This window comes from Oncorhynchus mykiss, chromosome 25 (assembly GCF_013265735.2).
Source record: "Oncorhynchus mykiss isolate Arlee chromosome 25, USDA_OmykA_1.1, whole genome shotgun sequence".
NCBI lineage: Eukaryota > Metazoa > Chordata > Actinopteri > Salmoniformes > Salmonidae > Oncorhynchus > Oncorhynchus mykiss.
The window spans coordinates 26,105,839-26,123,639 of NC_048589.1; the positions used below are offsets into that span (position 1 = coordinate 26,105,839).

At 46.3% G+C, this 17,801-nt stretch overlaps 1 protein-coding gene across 4 annotated transcripts in view; it reads right to left on the bottom strand.

Annotated features, from left to right (window-relative positions):
• Positions 1-452: 452 nt before the first annotated feature.
• LOC110505709 (homeobox protein Meis2) overlaps positions 453-17,801 on the bottom strand; it is a 128,379-nt gene continuing 111,030 nt past the window's right edge. For 3 of the 4 annotated variants that reach the window (XM_036962752.1, XM_036962750.1, XM_036962751.1), the window contains exons 10-13: positions 8,764-8,822; positions 6,659-6,769; positions 6,027-6,125; positions 453-2,242 (exon numbers count right to left, since the gene is read on the bottom strand). In XM_036962752.1, coding sequence (XP_036818647.1) covers positions 6,067-6,125; positions 6,659-6,769; positions 8,764-8,822 — 229 coding nt within the window. In that variant the 3' untranslated portion in view covers positions 453-2,242; positions 6,027-6,066. The remainder of the gene's footprint in view (positions 2,243-6,026; positions 6,126-6,658; positions 6,770-8,763; positions 8,823-17,801) is intronic. The other variant, XM_036962753.1, reaches the window with a different exon arrangement.

Sequence of the window (17,801 nt, forward strand, 5' to 3'; positions counted from 1 at the left end):
TAATGAAAAACAAAAAATCATGCCATATTTGTGTTTCTGACAAAGCAAACCATTGCAAATATAATTAAAACACAGATTTAAAATACATTTTAAATGATTAATTTCTTTTGTTGCAACAGGTCGCCAGATTGCTTTTCTTTCTTCATTCCACTAAAGTGGCACCACTCCCTTGGGGGTTTTGCAACTATAAACTTTACCGGGTAAGGTAACCTAAGTGTGTAGAAATGCACTGTCTTTGAATGAACAATCGTGCTTTTTATAGCATTACCCTAATATTGATATAGCTATTTAGCCAAACTTTGTTAACCATTTTCTGTCAGAACTATCACCATGATAACTTTGCAATAATAATAATAATAATATACGACCTATAATAAATATAAACCCATTACTATGTAGGCTTAATTACTATTACTCTTAGTTATGTTCGTAACACACAGCACACACAAATCTAACAAAAATCAAAAATGAAATATTTATTACAGCATTTGTGACTGAACACCTTTTAAACATTACGTCACAGTCCTCATACAAGTATTTAATAATGTATTTTTGACAAAGCTTAAGGGAGATGGCATTGTATCATCTAGTGAGGAACACGTGCTGAAAAAGGAAGGAATTCATAGACATACAATATCAATGCCACAGCAGATCTGAAACTAGCAAAAACATTCTTTTTCAATTGAGGTAAACACATAGAATATCTAACATGAAACAATTAATAGACTGAACTCTGTACGAAGTTTGTTGCAATATTCTCTTAGCTTTTTCCCAAAGCTTTGAGTTCATAATTTAAGTTATTTTTTTGTCTTTTTGTCTTTTTTATGTTTTTTGGTGCATCAACCATCAATTGTTTCTCCCAGTGCCAAAGAATCCACCATTGTGTCAGTATTGTCCATATGGCAAGTATGTTTATCCAGAGGCAAAGAAGCAAAGTAGGATGCTGCTTTTCCACTAGCTTCCTTCAATAGGCTCTGTCAATGAGAGTCCAGGATACAAAAAAATAAAATAAAATAAAAATGTATAAAACCAACACAATCCAGTGCTTGGGCAATTCAAACTAATAACTTTTGTTTATATACCTACAGGGCAACATTCATTCATGAACCAAAAAAATGAGGGGCATGAAACATTTTTAAACTGAATCTTCTGGAGAGATCAGATGTCATTTAGCAGCCTTTTCCCATCATGCCCTGTTCTCTATGGGGACAGCGCCTGTTCTGCCTGTTGCTCTGGTTGGGAGCGAATGGGAGTCCGTTGTTGAGATGTTCCATCTTTTCTGTTTTATAGTGCTGCTGCACCACCGAGACAGTTTCTCCTCCAGGAAGGAGCACACACAGTGTGAGAGAAAGGCTTAACCTTTAATTCTATAACTAGCTCAGGAAACATAAATTGAGTGATCAACGAAAAATGCACACGTTTTAACTTCGTTTCTATAATTTTTATACTACAGTAGTTATAACTCTTGGGAATCTTTTCTTCTCTTTTTTTCTCTCAATTTTCCAGAGTGATTTCATTTGAAAATGAGTTGAACGTGTCACTGGAGAGAGTGGGTACTGTGTTTGTATGTGTGTGTCTTGAGTTGTGTGCGTGTCCGTGTTTGCACGTGTCCGTTGTTAGAACATCTGTTGATCTTTAACAAAAGCCCAAGACAAAGTGTTCATGTCAGCTTGGTCCTCCATTTGGATGAAAGTAACAAAATTGACAAGTAAAAACAAAAAAAAAAAGGAAAAAATCATCACAGCTCATCTGGAATTCTGTTTTTAATGTCTAATTCCGGTCAAAGGGCTTTGCGTTTTTATTCTGAAATGTTTTCTGAAAATAGCTTTGTTGTAGGGTTGTTGTTGTTTTTTTCTCTTAGTAGCTGCTGCTGTTGTTGTTGATGATGTTGACGTCATTGTGGTAGTAAAGTTCCCTTATACAATTGGGCGTGGATGTCCAGGCCTTGTCCTCCAGCGCTGGGGTCAATGGGGCTCTGCGGGGGGTGGCCGGGGGCTATGTGCAGACATGGTGATTCCTGGTTGAGAGGGGGGTCCTCCGTGCATCAGCATGGCTGAGTGATGGGGATGGTGGGTGTGATGAAGGTGATGGGGGCCGGGCAGTTAGGGGTGGAGGGAGGGTCCGTGTCGAAGCTGGGTGGGGTGAGGGGTCATCTGATGAGGAGGGGTGTAACTTTGCGGGGCCATGCTCATGCCCATAGGACCACTCTGAGGTACGTACTCCCCTGGCATGCCTTGAAGCCCTGAGATCAGAGAGAGAGAGGGAGGGTTAAAAACAAGCACTCACTTGAATGGAAAAGTATTACAAAAATGGACTACTGAATTCCAAATTTCGTAATTCTGACATAAAATAAAACATTAATTTATACCTTGTGTAAAGTGAGCTCATTTTGTGGTGTAAAAATTAAGTAAAATAACATACTAACTTCATTTAGGATTACACATGCCCCAAAAGTCCAAAGCTACTTCCGAAATGTTGTTTTAGGAGCTAAAAAAGCTATTTTATCACTAAATTTTAGGTGATTGAGAGTCTGTTACAATGTCAATAGAATCATGGTCAGTTCTCAGGTTGGAAAGTGATTTCCAACCAAATCAAATCAAATCAAATCAAATCAAATTGATTTATATAGCCCTTCGTACATCAGCTGATATCTCAAAGTGCTGTACAGAAACCCAGCCTAAAACCCCAAACAGCAAGCAATGCAGGTGTAGAAGCACGGTGGCTAGGAAAAACTCCCTAGAAAGGCCAAAACCTTGGAAGAAACCTAGAGAGGAACCAGGCTATGTGGGATGGCCAGTCCTCTTCTGGCTGTGTCGGGTGGAGATTATAACAGAACATGGCCAAGATGTTCAAATGTTCATAAATGACCAGCCATCCAGACACAATCGTCCTGGAGGATGTGAAGCTAGCTGCCAAACTGATGTTAGCAACACTAATATTTTTACAGGCAGAAGAGTCAATTCCCCCACTGAATGTAGTGACAACCCGAATAGAGGCGTTTTCTCAGGGGGACGCACTACTGTGAACATGTTTGATTTAAAACCCATTAAAGAAGTTATTAAATAATTTAGAGCCATTTAACTATAACAACACGCCAGTCTAAGAATAGCATTCAAGGCTTTGCGTTTTCCCCTCCAATAAGAGGCACTTTTAACCAAAACAAAGTGCTGCTCTTGGAAAAGTATAATGACAACAACAGCTAAAGCACAGAGACAGCAAGAAACAGAGCCAACAGAGAGATAAAAGGAGGGAGAGAGAATGTAGAGTGGAAGAGAGGGAGGGAGAAAAAGGAGGTAGGGAGGAGAGGGAGGAATATGCTGAAGTGATACCCCTTGGTACGGAGAGTAGGGCCCTGTGCTGATGTGATACCCCTTGGTACGGAGAGTAGGACCCTGTGCTGATGTGATACCCCTTGGTACAGAGAGTAGGGCCCTGTGCTGATGTGATACCCCTTGGTACGGAGAGTTGGGCCCTGTGCTGATGTGTGTGGAGACCCCAGCATGTTGGCATCCCCTCACTCTGTGCCTGGTTGGTGGAAACAGAAGCCTGCTCAGTGGTGCTTCTGTTTGGTTATTCAGGGGTGTGTTTGTTGTCTGCAGACCAGGGAGAAGGTAGTGGTGGTGGGGGGCCCTGTGGCCTGGGACTGGAGTATGGGAACAGGCCTGGCCCAAAGTCCTGGACCCTGGAGAGAAGCAGGGGAGAGCAGGTGTGGGTCTGGGGTGGGATACTTCTGGTGCTGGAGCCAGTGGGGCCTGGATAGGCCTGCTTTGTAATGTGAACCCTTGGGGGATTAACGCTGCTTGGGAGGGAGGGGTGAAGGAGAGTGGTCGCCACAAGGTCACCAGGCATGCTCACTCTCCACATTCCTCCACCTTAGTACACCGCAATTAAGAAATGACAGAGCAGAGCCCAGCAAGTTGAGGAGGTAGCGAGGGAGAAAACAGGACAGCAGAGGCCAAAATTAATGACCAATCTCATTGGCTGAAAGCAAGGTGCCATTTTCTAATACTCACTACCCTCCTACTATCCACGTCTAGTTCATTGGAAATTCACAAGTTTGTCGCAGTGTTCTCTTAAAACCTCACTACGGGGTCATAAAATAAGTAATTCAATCTGGACATGCTGGGTTGGGCTGGGCAGGGCTGGGGTGTATGGCAAGGGCTGTGCGAGGGGTATGTGAGGGGTGCCCTCACCTCCATATAACCTGGAGCGGCTCCTGTTAAAAGGCCCAACAGATGTTTTTGACACTGTAAGACGGTAATCTCCAGTCTTGTAAGCTGCAGTCATTCTGTTAAGTAGATCTGTGGGCCCCCTTTATTAACAGGAGTGGTCAAATCATCTGAAGACAATAATGGTGAGACTGGTCTCTCTCTCTCTCTCTCTCTCTCTCTCTCTCTCTCTCTCTCTCTCTCTTTCTATCCCTTTCTCTCTCTATCCCTCTCTCCTCTCTCTCTCCTCTCCTCTCCTCTCCCCCACTCTCTCTCTCTCTCCTCTCCTCTCTTCTCCCCACACTCTCTCTCTCCTCTCTCCCTATCCCCCTCTCTTTATATTTCTTCCCATTCTGTTCAGTTCTGTCCTGTTCTGGTAGAGCAGGCCTGCTCAATGGCTGAAGATAATTAAGTACCAAATATACCATATTGTTTGGCGGCGTAATCAAATCAGAAGATGATAATATTCCTCTGTATTAAGCTATTAATGTAATTGGTCATGAAGCATAAAATATGTTATGTAATTGAATAGTCTCAAAATTATATAGCCTATATTAAGAATTAGCCAAGCTGAGCAAATGTTGTCTCTGTGTCTGTTTTAGGGAACATTGCTTCCCAAAGTTTTTTTTAATCCCTGACGCCATTAGCAAAGACAGGAGGGGATGAGATGAGAGAGGGAGGGAGAAAAAAGAGGAGAGAAATGGGCTTTGCCAATAGAATGGCTTTGGTGACTCTTCGGAAATTCCAGGCTCCATTTACATATAAAGGGTTCTTTTAATCAAGGTAAGTGTCATTATATTGTGCCTCACTGGGCAAAGGAGTTTGGGTGTTAAATAAAATCTCTTCTGCCCCGCCGCCGTTGGGATGTGATACATCTTGATTTTTCAAATGTCAGCGCTCTGGCACTAGTGGGAGGTGGAATGGCCAGGATTAATCAGACAGTGTGTGTGTGTGTGTGTGTCTGTGTGTGAGAGGGTCTCGGGTCCTTTAAATGTATCTCTGTGTCTCTCTTTGCTCTGTCTCTGTGTGTCTCATGACGGGGCTAGTCAATGCCCCCTCCAGTAAAAAATAATCAAAACACACAGGTCCCCTCCCCTCACTCCCCTCGCACCCCTACTTGCCAACCCCACCCCCCAGTGAAGGATCGGCCATGTCACCCACGGCTCGTATATCTCGCCCGAGGACCGTAATGTACTGCGGCGCTCCCGTCTTTGCATATAAGATAATTTGGGCATCAATCGTTCCCAAGACAGATTTATGTCACTCAGAGGACAGTTTCACTTCTCCTTCTTTATCGCTTCACTGGAGCCTGCTTAATTTCTCCCCGTCAGACCCTGCCTCTGGAGATGTTATTTTTCCCTAAATGTCCAACATTTGCATTGGCTGTCAGAGATGGGGAGAGAGATGGCCCTGTTGGGATAAATGAATGTGTGGTGTCGGTACATGCCATGCTATCAAGACCTTGGTTGTTGGTTGTGCTGGTTGTTCTTCTGTTGTCTGGGCTGGCGCCACAAGTCCCCCCTCTCTCTCCCAGGGACCAACAGGAGAAAGCTTCACGGCATGGCGGCAACTCCCACTATTCCCAGTCCTTCTATTCATCTTTCAGTAGCTAGCTAACCCCCCTTCCTTACCCCCCTTCCGCCCCTTAAAGCACCATGCTACACCAACCACACTCACTGGTTGTCAAGGGGGTTGCTGTGGGGGAGGTTGTTGTAAAATTAGGGTGGGGATGGGAGGGGGAATGTGGTGAAGTAAGGGGGTTTGTGGGTTAAAACCACAAGCCCAGAGGTTTGAGAAATAAAGCCCAGTTGTACTTACTTCCCCCTTTTTCGTTGCGTTTTGCTTTACAAGATGGAGGTTACATGTAGTGCCATTGCCCATCCATGCCCATATTCATCCCCATTCCACTCATAGGCCCTAGAAGAGGAAAAACACAGTCAGCAGAAGGTCAAAGGTGGAATGGCAGACAGGTCAGAGCAGATAGACACCCTGGTAGGTAGAAGGACGGATTGGTTACAGAGAGGAAGAGGAAGAGAAGGTGCAGTAGTTAAGTGTCTAAAAATGTTAGTCTCCACAAATCTCCCCGTTCGTTACAAAGATTTGTGTCATTTTCTAGAGATGGGTGAAAAGAGAGACAAGGAAATGGAGGTAAATAGTGATACCTAAGGGAGTTGAGAGAGGAGGGTGGAGTTGACTGAGTAAGTGAACTCTATTATGGTGCAGTGATATCATCAGTAGTTTTGTGACATTGGTTAGTATTGGGTTGATGATGCTGCCATGTACAGCACAGTAGTCAGTGCTGGTGTGACATTTCCAGGGCTAGAGGGGTTGGAGTGTGTTGCTGTCAGTAGTCATACAGTCACAGGGGTTGCATTGGTGACTGTAAACATACACAGCACAGTGACTAGTATACAGTATGCAGGACAGGAGGAGGAGGAGGGGGGCCTTACCAGCTGGTCGGATCCCCATGTGCTGCTGGCCGTCCAGTACAAAGCTGCCCATGGGCTGGCCCTCCGGACTGTACGCTGCTCCTTGACTCACTGAAGGATCAAGAAGAAAACCTGATTGTAGTCAAAACATGGACACGAGGGGGGGGGAGAGAAGACAAACCACACAATCAGCTTACTGTCCCAGCTCCGGCCCAAACATACTGCAACACATTATGTCCACCATGACTGATGCATGGCATGCAAACACATACAGTATGAGTCCACACACACACACACACACACACACACACACACACACACACACACACACACACACACACACACACACACACACACACACACACACACACACACATACACATACACATACACACACACACACACACACTTTAACATTAGACAAAAGAAGGGGTAATGCATTGCTCTCTAACTGAGAAAAGGAAGCAAGCAGTTTGACATGATCAGGATTTTCTGTCAAGACCATCACCAGCCATTCCCAAAGCAACAGGGATGTTATTTCATGGACAGAGACACGTTATGGGACATCATTGGCAAAAACATCACTATTTACCCCCCTGCAATTGTCATTATCTACCCCTGCAAATTCAAATGAGTTAAAATCTCCTGAGTACAGCGAAGCTGAAAACACTGATCATGATCATTATTTACAAATAAGATTCATATAAAAATATTATTCAAGCATCATAATACTGTCCACAGTAGTAATCAAATTAGGTCATAGTGTCATATCATTAGCCCTATTCAGTAAGAGTATTGTGGAGTCTGTAGCAAACAGCATATTCCTGGACTAAACAGCCTAATCTGGAGTAATCTGTCAAATTGAAGATTAGGGGAAGCTTTTAGTCATGCTGTCTTCAGAGAGATTACTGATTGCCACACTCTAAACACACGCTCTCTGTCTCTCTCTTCTCTCCTCTCTCTCAAATATTCCCAACAAACCACAATAATTGTACTGAGATTTGGAAAGGCGCGTCTCATTTCAATAACTGTTTAACTTAATTTGCACAATCTCCTCCCCAATTTGTGGGTCTCTCTCTAGATTTGGAGCGAGCTAATCAACAAAAAGCTTTTCTCCCTCAAAGACAAATTATGTGGCGTTTTTCCTTAGTAATGTTACAGTCGATACGGCCTAGGGTGGCTACATAAATTCCTGCCCGGATTATTTGCTCGATTCTAGAGTGGCATGTTTATGACTTAATCTTTCAGTGCTTTTTGTCGTCTGACCATTGTAGATATGGAAAATCAATGCCTGATCAATTTGCAATATGAACCCTTCCTTAATCCTTTTCGGAGGAATGGAAATTGATTTTGCGTTGTAGATATGTGGTAGTGGAGTATGGGCCTGAGGGCACACACTTAGTGTGTTGTGAAACTGTAATGCACGCATTGTAATGTTTTTAAAATTGTATTAAAATTGCCTTAATTTTGCCGGACCCCAGGAAGAGTAGCTGCGCCTTGGCAGCAGCTAATGGGGATCCATAATAAATACAAAATCTCTCCCTTACGTAGGGCGTCCAGACAGAAATCAGAGATCAATGGATCATATTAAACTCATTTTCATCTGTTAGGTAGTTTTTCATGACCAGAATGAATTAATCGCCCACAATTACTAAATTGAAATGATGACGTTCAATACAATCACATATAGGACCCTTGATATTTCAAATCTGGGCTAAGTGAATACCGAGCAGCAACAGCCAGAGGACTGACACTTGGGAATTGAGTGAGTTAAAAAACACAAAGTAGATACCAAAATGCTCCAAGCATTCCTGGAGCTTCTCTTGTGCCCAATTAGCAATTCACAGAGAGAGAACATGTTGCTAAAGCACCTCTCAGTGTTAGATTAGGATATCGGCAATTACAGGCAATCAACTAACAGATAGCGTCACCACCACACACTTCCCATTGAGAAAATAAGAAGATAGGGTGTGGTGTGTGTGTGTGTGTTTGGTGGTAGTAGGGGGGCTGGGGATTCTCCCTTACAAATCCAGGCTAGTAGGCATGATGTGTATGCCAGTACATTAACTGGAAGAGCTGGTGTTTCTGGAAAAAGTGGAAAAGATGTGCAGAGTAGACTTTCTTACCTGCTCGATTTGACTGGTCAATCATGGGCTGTACTATTCTTCTCCTGGCATTAATGAACCTGGGAGAGAAGAGAGAAGAAAAGAGAAAAACACTTTCAATCACACAGCATTCACCAACAGGAGAGTTCATCGGAAACCGCAGCACAACAACACAGTTTTGCATGACTTAGTAACAACATTAGCCACTGGCTCTTGGAGAGCCAATCAAAACAGATACAGCAACAACAAAAGGGTGATTGTGAGCAGACTTGGAAACCCAACAAGGTTTTCTTTTAATGCCCCTTATGATCTATTTCCCTTGTTTAATAAAGCTTTTGATTACATTTGGTTGCTATGGAGACCGGGAAAGCATTCCACAGGCATTAAGTGTGTGCTATGGTGAAGCAGCCATGCCACTGAGAAACTAGACCACGCAGTAGGCTATGTCACAACTCTCTCTCACACACATGCACTCACGCACACACATTAACACACATGCGCACCCTATAAACATGTTATTCCTCGCGTGTTATCACTCATTAGAAATTCAAAATAATATACGTTCGCAAGGGGCAACATACAAATGGTCCCTTTCATTTGCCCCCACCCCCCCCAACTCTCTCTATCTCTCTCTCTCTCTTTTCATTGCGGGGGGTTGTGCTCCCCGTCCAGCTGTCTATAAATGAGGACCAGGCATGGCCACTCGGCTCTTTCACAAGGTATTGTTATGTCAGCAAGCCCATCAATTAGGCTGTGTGAAGTTTTATCACCGCCACAGCGGTGAATAAGTGCAGTTCCACAAAGCCTTCCCTGTGCAGTCCTCCCCGACTCTCCTCTCTGCTCCCGCCACTTTCCACTGTAAAGACCAAGGGGTCATCTGGAGGTGACTGCCAGCCAGGGGCAACCTCTTAAAGTCCCAAATGGGACGCAGTGACCCAGGGCTGTGTCAAAGACAAGCTGGCTTCACTACCCCAGACTGGGCCAGCTTTACCTATACTGGTCATCTCCATCTAGGCTGTATCACAACCGGCCGTGATTGGGAGTTCCATAGGGCGGCGCACAGTTGGCCCAGTGTCATCCAGATTTGGCAGGTGTAGGCCGTTATTGTAAATAAGAATTTGTTCTTAACTGATTTGCCTAGTTAAATAAAGGTTAAATAAAAAAATAAAAAATAGTGAACTCTAGTACCTCCCTATCTCTCTCTCTCTCTCTCTCATACTAAGAAGTCAGAGAGGAGTGAGCTCGGTAGCGCTAAAGGTACCCACATGTGGTTGATATTAGAGGAAGGTTTCAGATCATCATGGGGTGATTCCAGCATGGAGCCCCTTTTCAAAGAATAAAAAAGAGAGAAAGGTAACTTTTTTGGAACATGGAGGAAATGGAGATGGAAAAAAGGGAAGGTTCTGGAACCAATTTGAGTTCCTAATCCCCCATGAACCCCTGATACCTGCCTTTACCTTCACCTATTAACGTAAACGGCCGTAATCTGCCTGCTCAAAGTGACATTGGTAAATGGACAAAACGCACGGTTGGGAAAAGAGATGGATGCAAGCTTATTTGCGAGGGTGCACCCAGAGGGCAGATAGACTGTACTGCTGAACCCAGACAGAGAAATGACAGACTAACGCCTACATGGGAAAAGAGAGAGGAAAAGTTAGGCAGATCATATCAATGTTGATTTGGGACTGTGATGTGTGATCTATTGAAGAGAGGTTTTGTTTTTGGACCTATCGTAAATACCAGTTTAAACTATCTGTGGCTCACACACAACACTCCTTCCGTGGCTTCCAACTGCTCTTAAACGCTAGTAAAACCAAATGCATGCTTTTCAACCGTTCGCTGCCTGCACCCGCACGCCCGACTAGCATCACCACCCTGGATGGTTCCGGCCTAGAATATGTGGACATCTTATAAGTACCTAGGTGTCTGGTTAGACTGTAAACTCTCCTTCCAGACTCATATCAAACATCTCCAATCCAAAATCAAATCTAGAATCGTCTTTCTATTTCGCAACAAAGCCTCCTTCACTCACGCCGCCAAACTTACCCTCGTAAAACTGACTATCCTACCGATCCTCGACTTCGGCGATGTCATCTACAAAATGGCTTCCAATACTCTACTCAGCAAACTGGATGCAGTTTATCACAGTGCCATCCGCTTTGTTACTAAAGCACCTTATACCACCCACCACTGCGACCTGTATGCTCTAGTCGGCTGGCCCTCGCTACATATTCGTCGCCAGACCCACTGGCTCCAGGTCATCTACAAGTCCATGCTAGGTAAAACTCCGCCTTATCTCAGTTCACTGGTCATGATGGCAACACTCACCCGTAGCACGCGCTCCAGCAGGTGTATCTCACTGATCATCCCTAAAGCCAACACCTCATTTGGCCGCCTTTCCTTCCAGTTTTCTGCTGCCTGGGACTGGAACGAATTGCAAAAATCGTTGAAGTTGGAGACTTTCATCTCCCTCACCAACTTTAAACATCTGCTATCTGAGCAGCTAACCGATCGCTGCAGCTGTACATAGTCCATCGGTAAATAGCCCACCCAATTTACCTACCTCATCCCCATACTGTTTTTATTTATGTACTTTTCTGCTCTTTTGCACACTAGTATCTCTACCTGCACATGACCATCTCATCATTGATCACTCCAGTGTTAATCTTCTAAATTGTAATTATTCGCCTACCTCCTCATGCCTTTTGCACACAATGTATATAGACTCTTTAAAAAAAAAATGTAAAAACATTTCTACTGTGTTATTGACTTGTTTATTGTTTACTCCATGTGTAACTCTATGTTGCTGTCTGTTCACACTGCTATGCTTTATCTTGGCCAGGTCGCAGTTGTAAATGAGAACTTGTTCTCAACTAGCCTACCTGGTTAAATAAAGGTGAAATAAAAAATACATTTTAAAAATTCATTTAAATAAACACACTATGAGTTAGAGGGATATAAAAGAGCATATTTGGCTGTCTATCGTCTACCTTTACTGTCAGAAGTGTCACTACACCTGCAGTACATTAGAAAGAGTCAGGCTTCCAGCATCTACACCAGGTGAGTAAGTAAACAAAGCAGAAATTCCTGCTATCGTGCTCGCTCTGGGCAGGCTCACAGAGCAAAGCTCACACAGAGCAAGGCCCACAGAGCAAGGCCCACACAGAGCAAGGCTCACACAGAGCAAGGCTCTCACAGAGCAAGGCTCACACAGAGCAAGGCTCTCACAGATCAAGGCCCACACAGAGCAAGGCTCACACAGAGCAAGGCTCACACAGAGCAAGGCTCACAGATCAAGGCCCATAGAGCAAGGCCCACAGCAAGGCCCACAGAGCAAGGCTCACAGAGCAAGGCTCATAGATCAAGGCCCATAGAACAAGACCCACAGAACAAGGCCTGCCAAAAATATATGTCCTGCTCTCTCTTTTTTTCTTTCTCCCAAGATGGCACATATGGTTTGGAAATTATAACCATGTGGATTCTTACCTATTCTGGACAACCATAAGCACTTAATATCAGGAATGTTTCTTGCAGGTGCTAAATATTCCCATCCTGGATCAGTGACAGGAAGACAGAGCCCCAGGAATAACAAAGTGCACATGGAACAGCGTGTTTGAGTTACTGATCTATTTAGAACACGTTTTGATCTTATCCAACTAAACGGTTGCTCATTTGTACTTCTTATGAAAGGTATTGCACAGCTATACACAAACATATTTTCCTATCTGGTTGCTGTCTACACTCAACTGTTATGCTGTTCCAACATGGTCATTTGAGTAGGGAAAACAGTTCTTCACAGCAGCATACACAAACATACACTCAGTAGCCGGTTTATTAGGTACACCCCCCCGTTCACGAAAATGGTTCGCTCCTACAGACAGTGAGTCACGTGGCCTATATAAAGCAGGCAGACAGGCATCGAGGCATTCAGTTACTTCAATTGAACGATAGAACCGGCTAAACGATTGTCGTTTTACCCATTCCCGTCGGTGCCTGGCGCACCGGTTCCAGTACCTCAGAAACGGTGTCTAGTGTTTGCCGAGAACGGTGCAACAATCATAGGTCCCTCGATACCAATTGAGCAACGTTTGAATGTAACAGCGTATCTGAGAATAGAATCCATGACCCAAAGAATTCAGGCAGGTCTGGAGGCAAAGGCTGGGTCCATCTCGGTACTAGATGGGTGTACCTTAAAACTGGCAACTGAGTGCATATAGATTTTCTATTACTTTCTGTCAGGGCCGCTGCCAAGATTGATCCCCCCCCCCTCCCCACACACAAACACACACATGGTTCTGTTTTTATTCTCTGAACAAGTGGCCAAAGTAAGGCGGTTGGTAGGGGCAGCGGGGAGGGAGGGGGTTGCTGACCGACCGAAGCCCCACTCTGCCCCTAGAGCACCTTTTATCAGGTTGAGTAAAGCCAATTGAGATTATCAGAGCCAGCCCTGATAACACTGTTTTCTCTCCTCTTATGAGCTGCTAATGGTGTGTGCTTCAAACAACACCAGCAGAAATTCTCCAGAGATGGAGGGAGGAGTGAAGGGATGGATGGCAGGCAGGGAGGGAGGAGTGAATGGATGGATGGCAGGCAGGGAGGGAGGGAGGAGTGAAGGGATGGATGGCAGGCAGGGAGGGAGGGAGGAGTGAAGGGATGGATGGCAGGCAGGGAGGGAGGGAGGAGGGAAGGGATGGATGGCAGGCAGAGAGGGAGGGAGGAGTGAAGGGATGGATGGCAGGCAGGGAGGGAGGGAGCAGTGAAGGGATGGATGGCAGGCAGGGAGGGAGGGAGGAGTGAAGGAATCGATGGCTGGCAGTGAGGGAGGGAGGAGTGAAGGGATGGATGGCTGGCAGGGAGGGAGGGAGGAGTGAAGGGATGGATGGCAGGCAGGGAGGGAGGGAGGAGTGAAGGGATGGATGGCAGGCAGGGAGGGAGGGAGGAGTGAAGGGATGGATGGCAGGCAGGGAGGGAGGGAGGAGTGAAGGGATAGATGGCAGGCAGGGAGGGAGGGAGGAGTGAAGGGAGGAGGGAAGGGATGGATGGCAGGGAGGGAGGGAGGAGTGAAGGGAGGAGGGAAGGGATGGATGGCAGGCAGGGAGGGAGGGAGGAGTGAAGGGATGGATGGCAGGCAGGGAGGGAGGGAGGAGTGAAGGGATGGATGGCTGGCAGGGAGGGAGGGAGGAGTGAAGGGATGGATGGCTGGCAGGGAGGGAGGGAGGAGTGAAGGGATGGATGGCAGGCAGGGAGGGAGGGAGGAGTGAAGGGATGGATGGCAGGCAGGGAGGGAGGGAGGAGTGAAGGGATGGATGGCAGGCAGGGAGGGAGGGAGGAGTGAAGGGATAGATGGCAGGCAGGGAGGGAGGGAGGAGTGAAGGGATGGATGGCAGGCAGGGATGGAGGGAGGAGTGAAGGGATGGATGGCAGGCAGGGGGGGAGGGAGGAGGGAAGGGATGGATGGCAGGCAGGGAGGGAGGGAGGAGTGAAGGGATGGATGGCAGGCAGGGAGGGAGGGAGGGAGGAGTGAAGGGATGGATGGCAGGCAGGGATGGAGGGAGGAGTGAAGGGATGGATGGCAGGCAGGGAGGGAGGGAGGAGGGAAGGGATGGATGGCAGGCAGGGAGGGAGGGAGGAGTGAAGGGATGGATGGCAGGCAGGGAGGGAGGGAGGAGTGAAGGGATGGATGGCAGGCAGGGAGGGAGGGAGGAGTGAAGGGATGGATGGCAGGCAGGGATGGAGGGAGGAGTGAAGGGATGGATGGCAGGCAGGGAGGGAGGGAGGAGTGAAGGGATGGATGGCAGGCAGGGAGGGAGGGAGGAGGGAAGGGATGGATGGCAGGCAGGGAGGGAGGGAGGAGTGAAGGGATGGATGGCAGGCAGGGATGGAGGGAGGAGGGAAGGATGGCAGGCAGGGATGGAGGTATGAGGGAAGGGATGGATGGTAGGCAGGGAGGGAGGGAGAGGGAGGGAAGGGATGGATGGCAGGCAGGGATGAGGGAGGAGGGACAGGATGGATGGATGGATGGATGGCAGGCAGGCAGGCAGGGATGGATGGATGGATGGAGGAGTGAAGGGATGGATGGATGGCATTGATGGAGGGAGGAGGGAAGGGATGGATGGCAGGCAGGCAGGGATGAAGGGATGTGTCCATGTGTGTAAGGGGGGCGACTACACTCCCAAACCTTCGAACTCACACACATCCACAGAATAGACACAACCACAGAACAGACACATCCACAGAATAGACACATCCACAGAATAGACACATCCACAGAATAGACACAACCACAGAACAGACACATCCACAGAATAGACACATCCACAGAATAGACACATCCACAGAATACACACAATCACAGAATAGACATATCCACAGAATATACACATCCACAGAATAGACACAACCACAGAATAGACACAACCACAGAATAGACACAACCACAGAACAGACACATCCACAGAATAGACACATCCACAGAATAGACACATCCAGAGAATACACACAATCACAGAATAGACATATCCACAGAATATACACATCCACAGAATAGACACAACCACAGAATAGACTCATCCACACAATAGACACAACCACAGGTTTCTCCAAAACCTCCAACCATGTTTTAGTATTTACATCTGATGGTTTCCCTTATGTCCTTACACTGCACGGCATTACGATTCACACACCCGCACACACACACACACACACACACACACACACACACACACACACACACACACACACACACACACACACACACACACACACACGCACACACGCACACACGCACACACAGCGACTCTCAGCATGGGAACTCCATGCTGTTTTCAAACAAATAATTAAAGCAAGGTTACGGGGTCTTGGGGAGGTCATTTCTGTGGATACCGCTAAGAATGTGTACTTTACAGAGAGCGAGAGAGAGAGAGAGAGAGAGAGAGAGGGAGAGAGAGAGAGAGAGGGAGAGCTGTCCCCAGAGGACTAAACAACCTGCAGTTGTTGCTACAGTATGTGGAAGGGAGTGTTCCACAGGCTAACAGTAGTGCATTGGAGGGTGCATTGAACTTGGTGGGGCTGCGTGTGTATGAGAGAGAGAGAGAGAGAGAGAGAGAGAGAGAGAGAGAGAGAGAGAGAGAGAGAGAGAGAGAGAGAGAGAGAGACTGTTTAATGTGCACCCTGCTTTACTAATCCACTCAGAGACCCAAAATAGTATAAAAAAGGTTCCAATCACTTCTAATTCGTACGGAAAACTCTTCTGTGTGTGTATGTGTGTGTACTTGTTCATGCCCGTATCCAGCATGTGTGTACGTGTGTATGTGCATGCCTGTGAATGTAGCCTACTGTACACAGGGAAGTGCAAATGGGACTCCACTCACAGATACAGTACTTCACCCAGCACATTTAAATCTACCAGGGACACACTGTGTCTATGTACAAACTCTCTGTCTGCCACAGGGCCAAGAGTGTATCACTTTCAAAACAAGTCCTATAGAGACATGGATTTACTGCAGCTCTGGGTGTTTTTCTATATGGGGCCTTCGCAGCATAACACAATAACAGCAACAATATGAGTAATGGAGTCCAGACAGCATGAGGCCACTTGACCCTGGCTGTCCACTGAGCTGGATCAACACACGATCCCCAGCCACTAATATCAGCTCACTCAAACAGTGGGGAGCGCCACTGCAAAGCAACTGTTTAGGTATTAAATACCCCAGCTAGCATGTTAGCACGCTATGCTACGCTAACACCAGACCAGAGACAGTGCGTGTGTGCAAGGAAGGGGATTCAAGTTCCATAATAATGACTGATGTCCTGTGTGAGAGAGAGACAGAGAGAGAAGTTCCCCTTCAGAAGACCTTAGCCTTGGTGTTCTATTTCGTCCTGTGATAATGTCACATGCTGTTTCTTCCCGGAGAAATAAAGGGCTCTCAGAGAGAAGGGAATGGAGGAATGGTGACTTTGCATTTGCATCACAACAAACCAGTCCAGCTGTTGAATCTCTGGGGCTTTCCTCTCCTCTTCTCTTTTTGTTCTTCTTCCCCTCCCTTTTTCCTCCTCTCAATCTGTCAGAAATGACTTGTTTCTGGTTAACTGACTCGCGGCCACACCTGGTAACTTGCTCCTGTTGTCAGCATTCCTTTCCGGAGAAATCCTCATGCCTAACTCTCCAGCCCTGGAGCGCAGCCAAGAGAGAGACAGAGAAAGTAAGAAAGAGAGAGAGAGACTCACAGAGCCAATCATGGGGAGATCTGAGGGAGCCCAGCCAATCGGGAGCGGGGTCACTTGTTTGATGAGTTTGTGGTGAAAGAGAGACAAGGAGTAAGTGAGAGAGAGAGAGAGAGAGAGACGAAAGAGAGAGAGAGAAAACAAGACAAACTAAACATGTCTCTCCAAGAAACAAAGAGAGAAGGGGTCCTTAAATGAATCGTGACACAGAAATAGTTGACGGTTTACTGCCTCCATAGCTAACCTGAATATGCCCATTTGAAGCATCCATGCCAAAGTTAGGGGAGGGGTGGTTGGAGCGATTTTCCGTTTGCCAGTCAAATTCCTGGGCCTCTGCTTTTCCAAGAAAGATTAGACGCGACGCGATCTGAACTGAAAGATGCTTAGACTCAATCCTCCAATCATTGTTTACCAACATCACTGTCCTCTGCTTTCTATTAGACCTCATTGCTTCCATAGTTCTGCTTTCAGAGAAAAATAAAGATTTCAAACCCTGAGTGAGTGATTGAGTCACTATTCGCTAGAATGAGAAAAATGGAAGAAGAGTCTTAGTAAGAAATAAAAATAAAAAGTCTGGAGAAACAGATGATGCACTTTGACCTGGAAGTGCATGCAGATTAACTTGGGAGGGTGTGTTTAATACAAAGCAAACAAGGCCTAATTATCAGGCAGTGGGCAGGGCAGCCCAGGTCCACAAGGCTGATAATCTGCTGTAGTGTAAATACAGATGGAGTCAGTCCACCTGACTCCAGTCCACCTGGGCGTCCCAGACACACTGTAATAGTTTAAGCCAGCCACCAGATTGTAGCACCTATCTACGGGTTTATCATAAACTA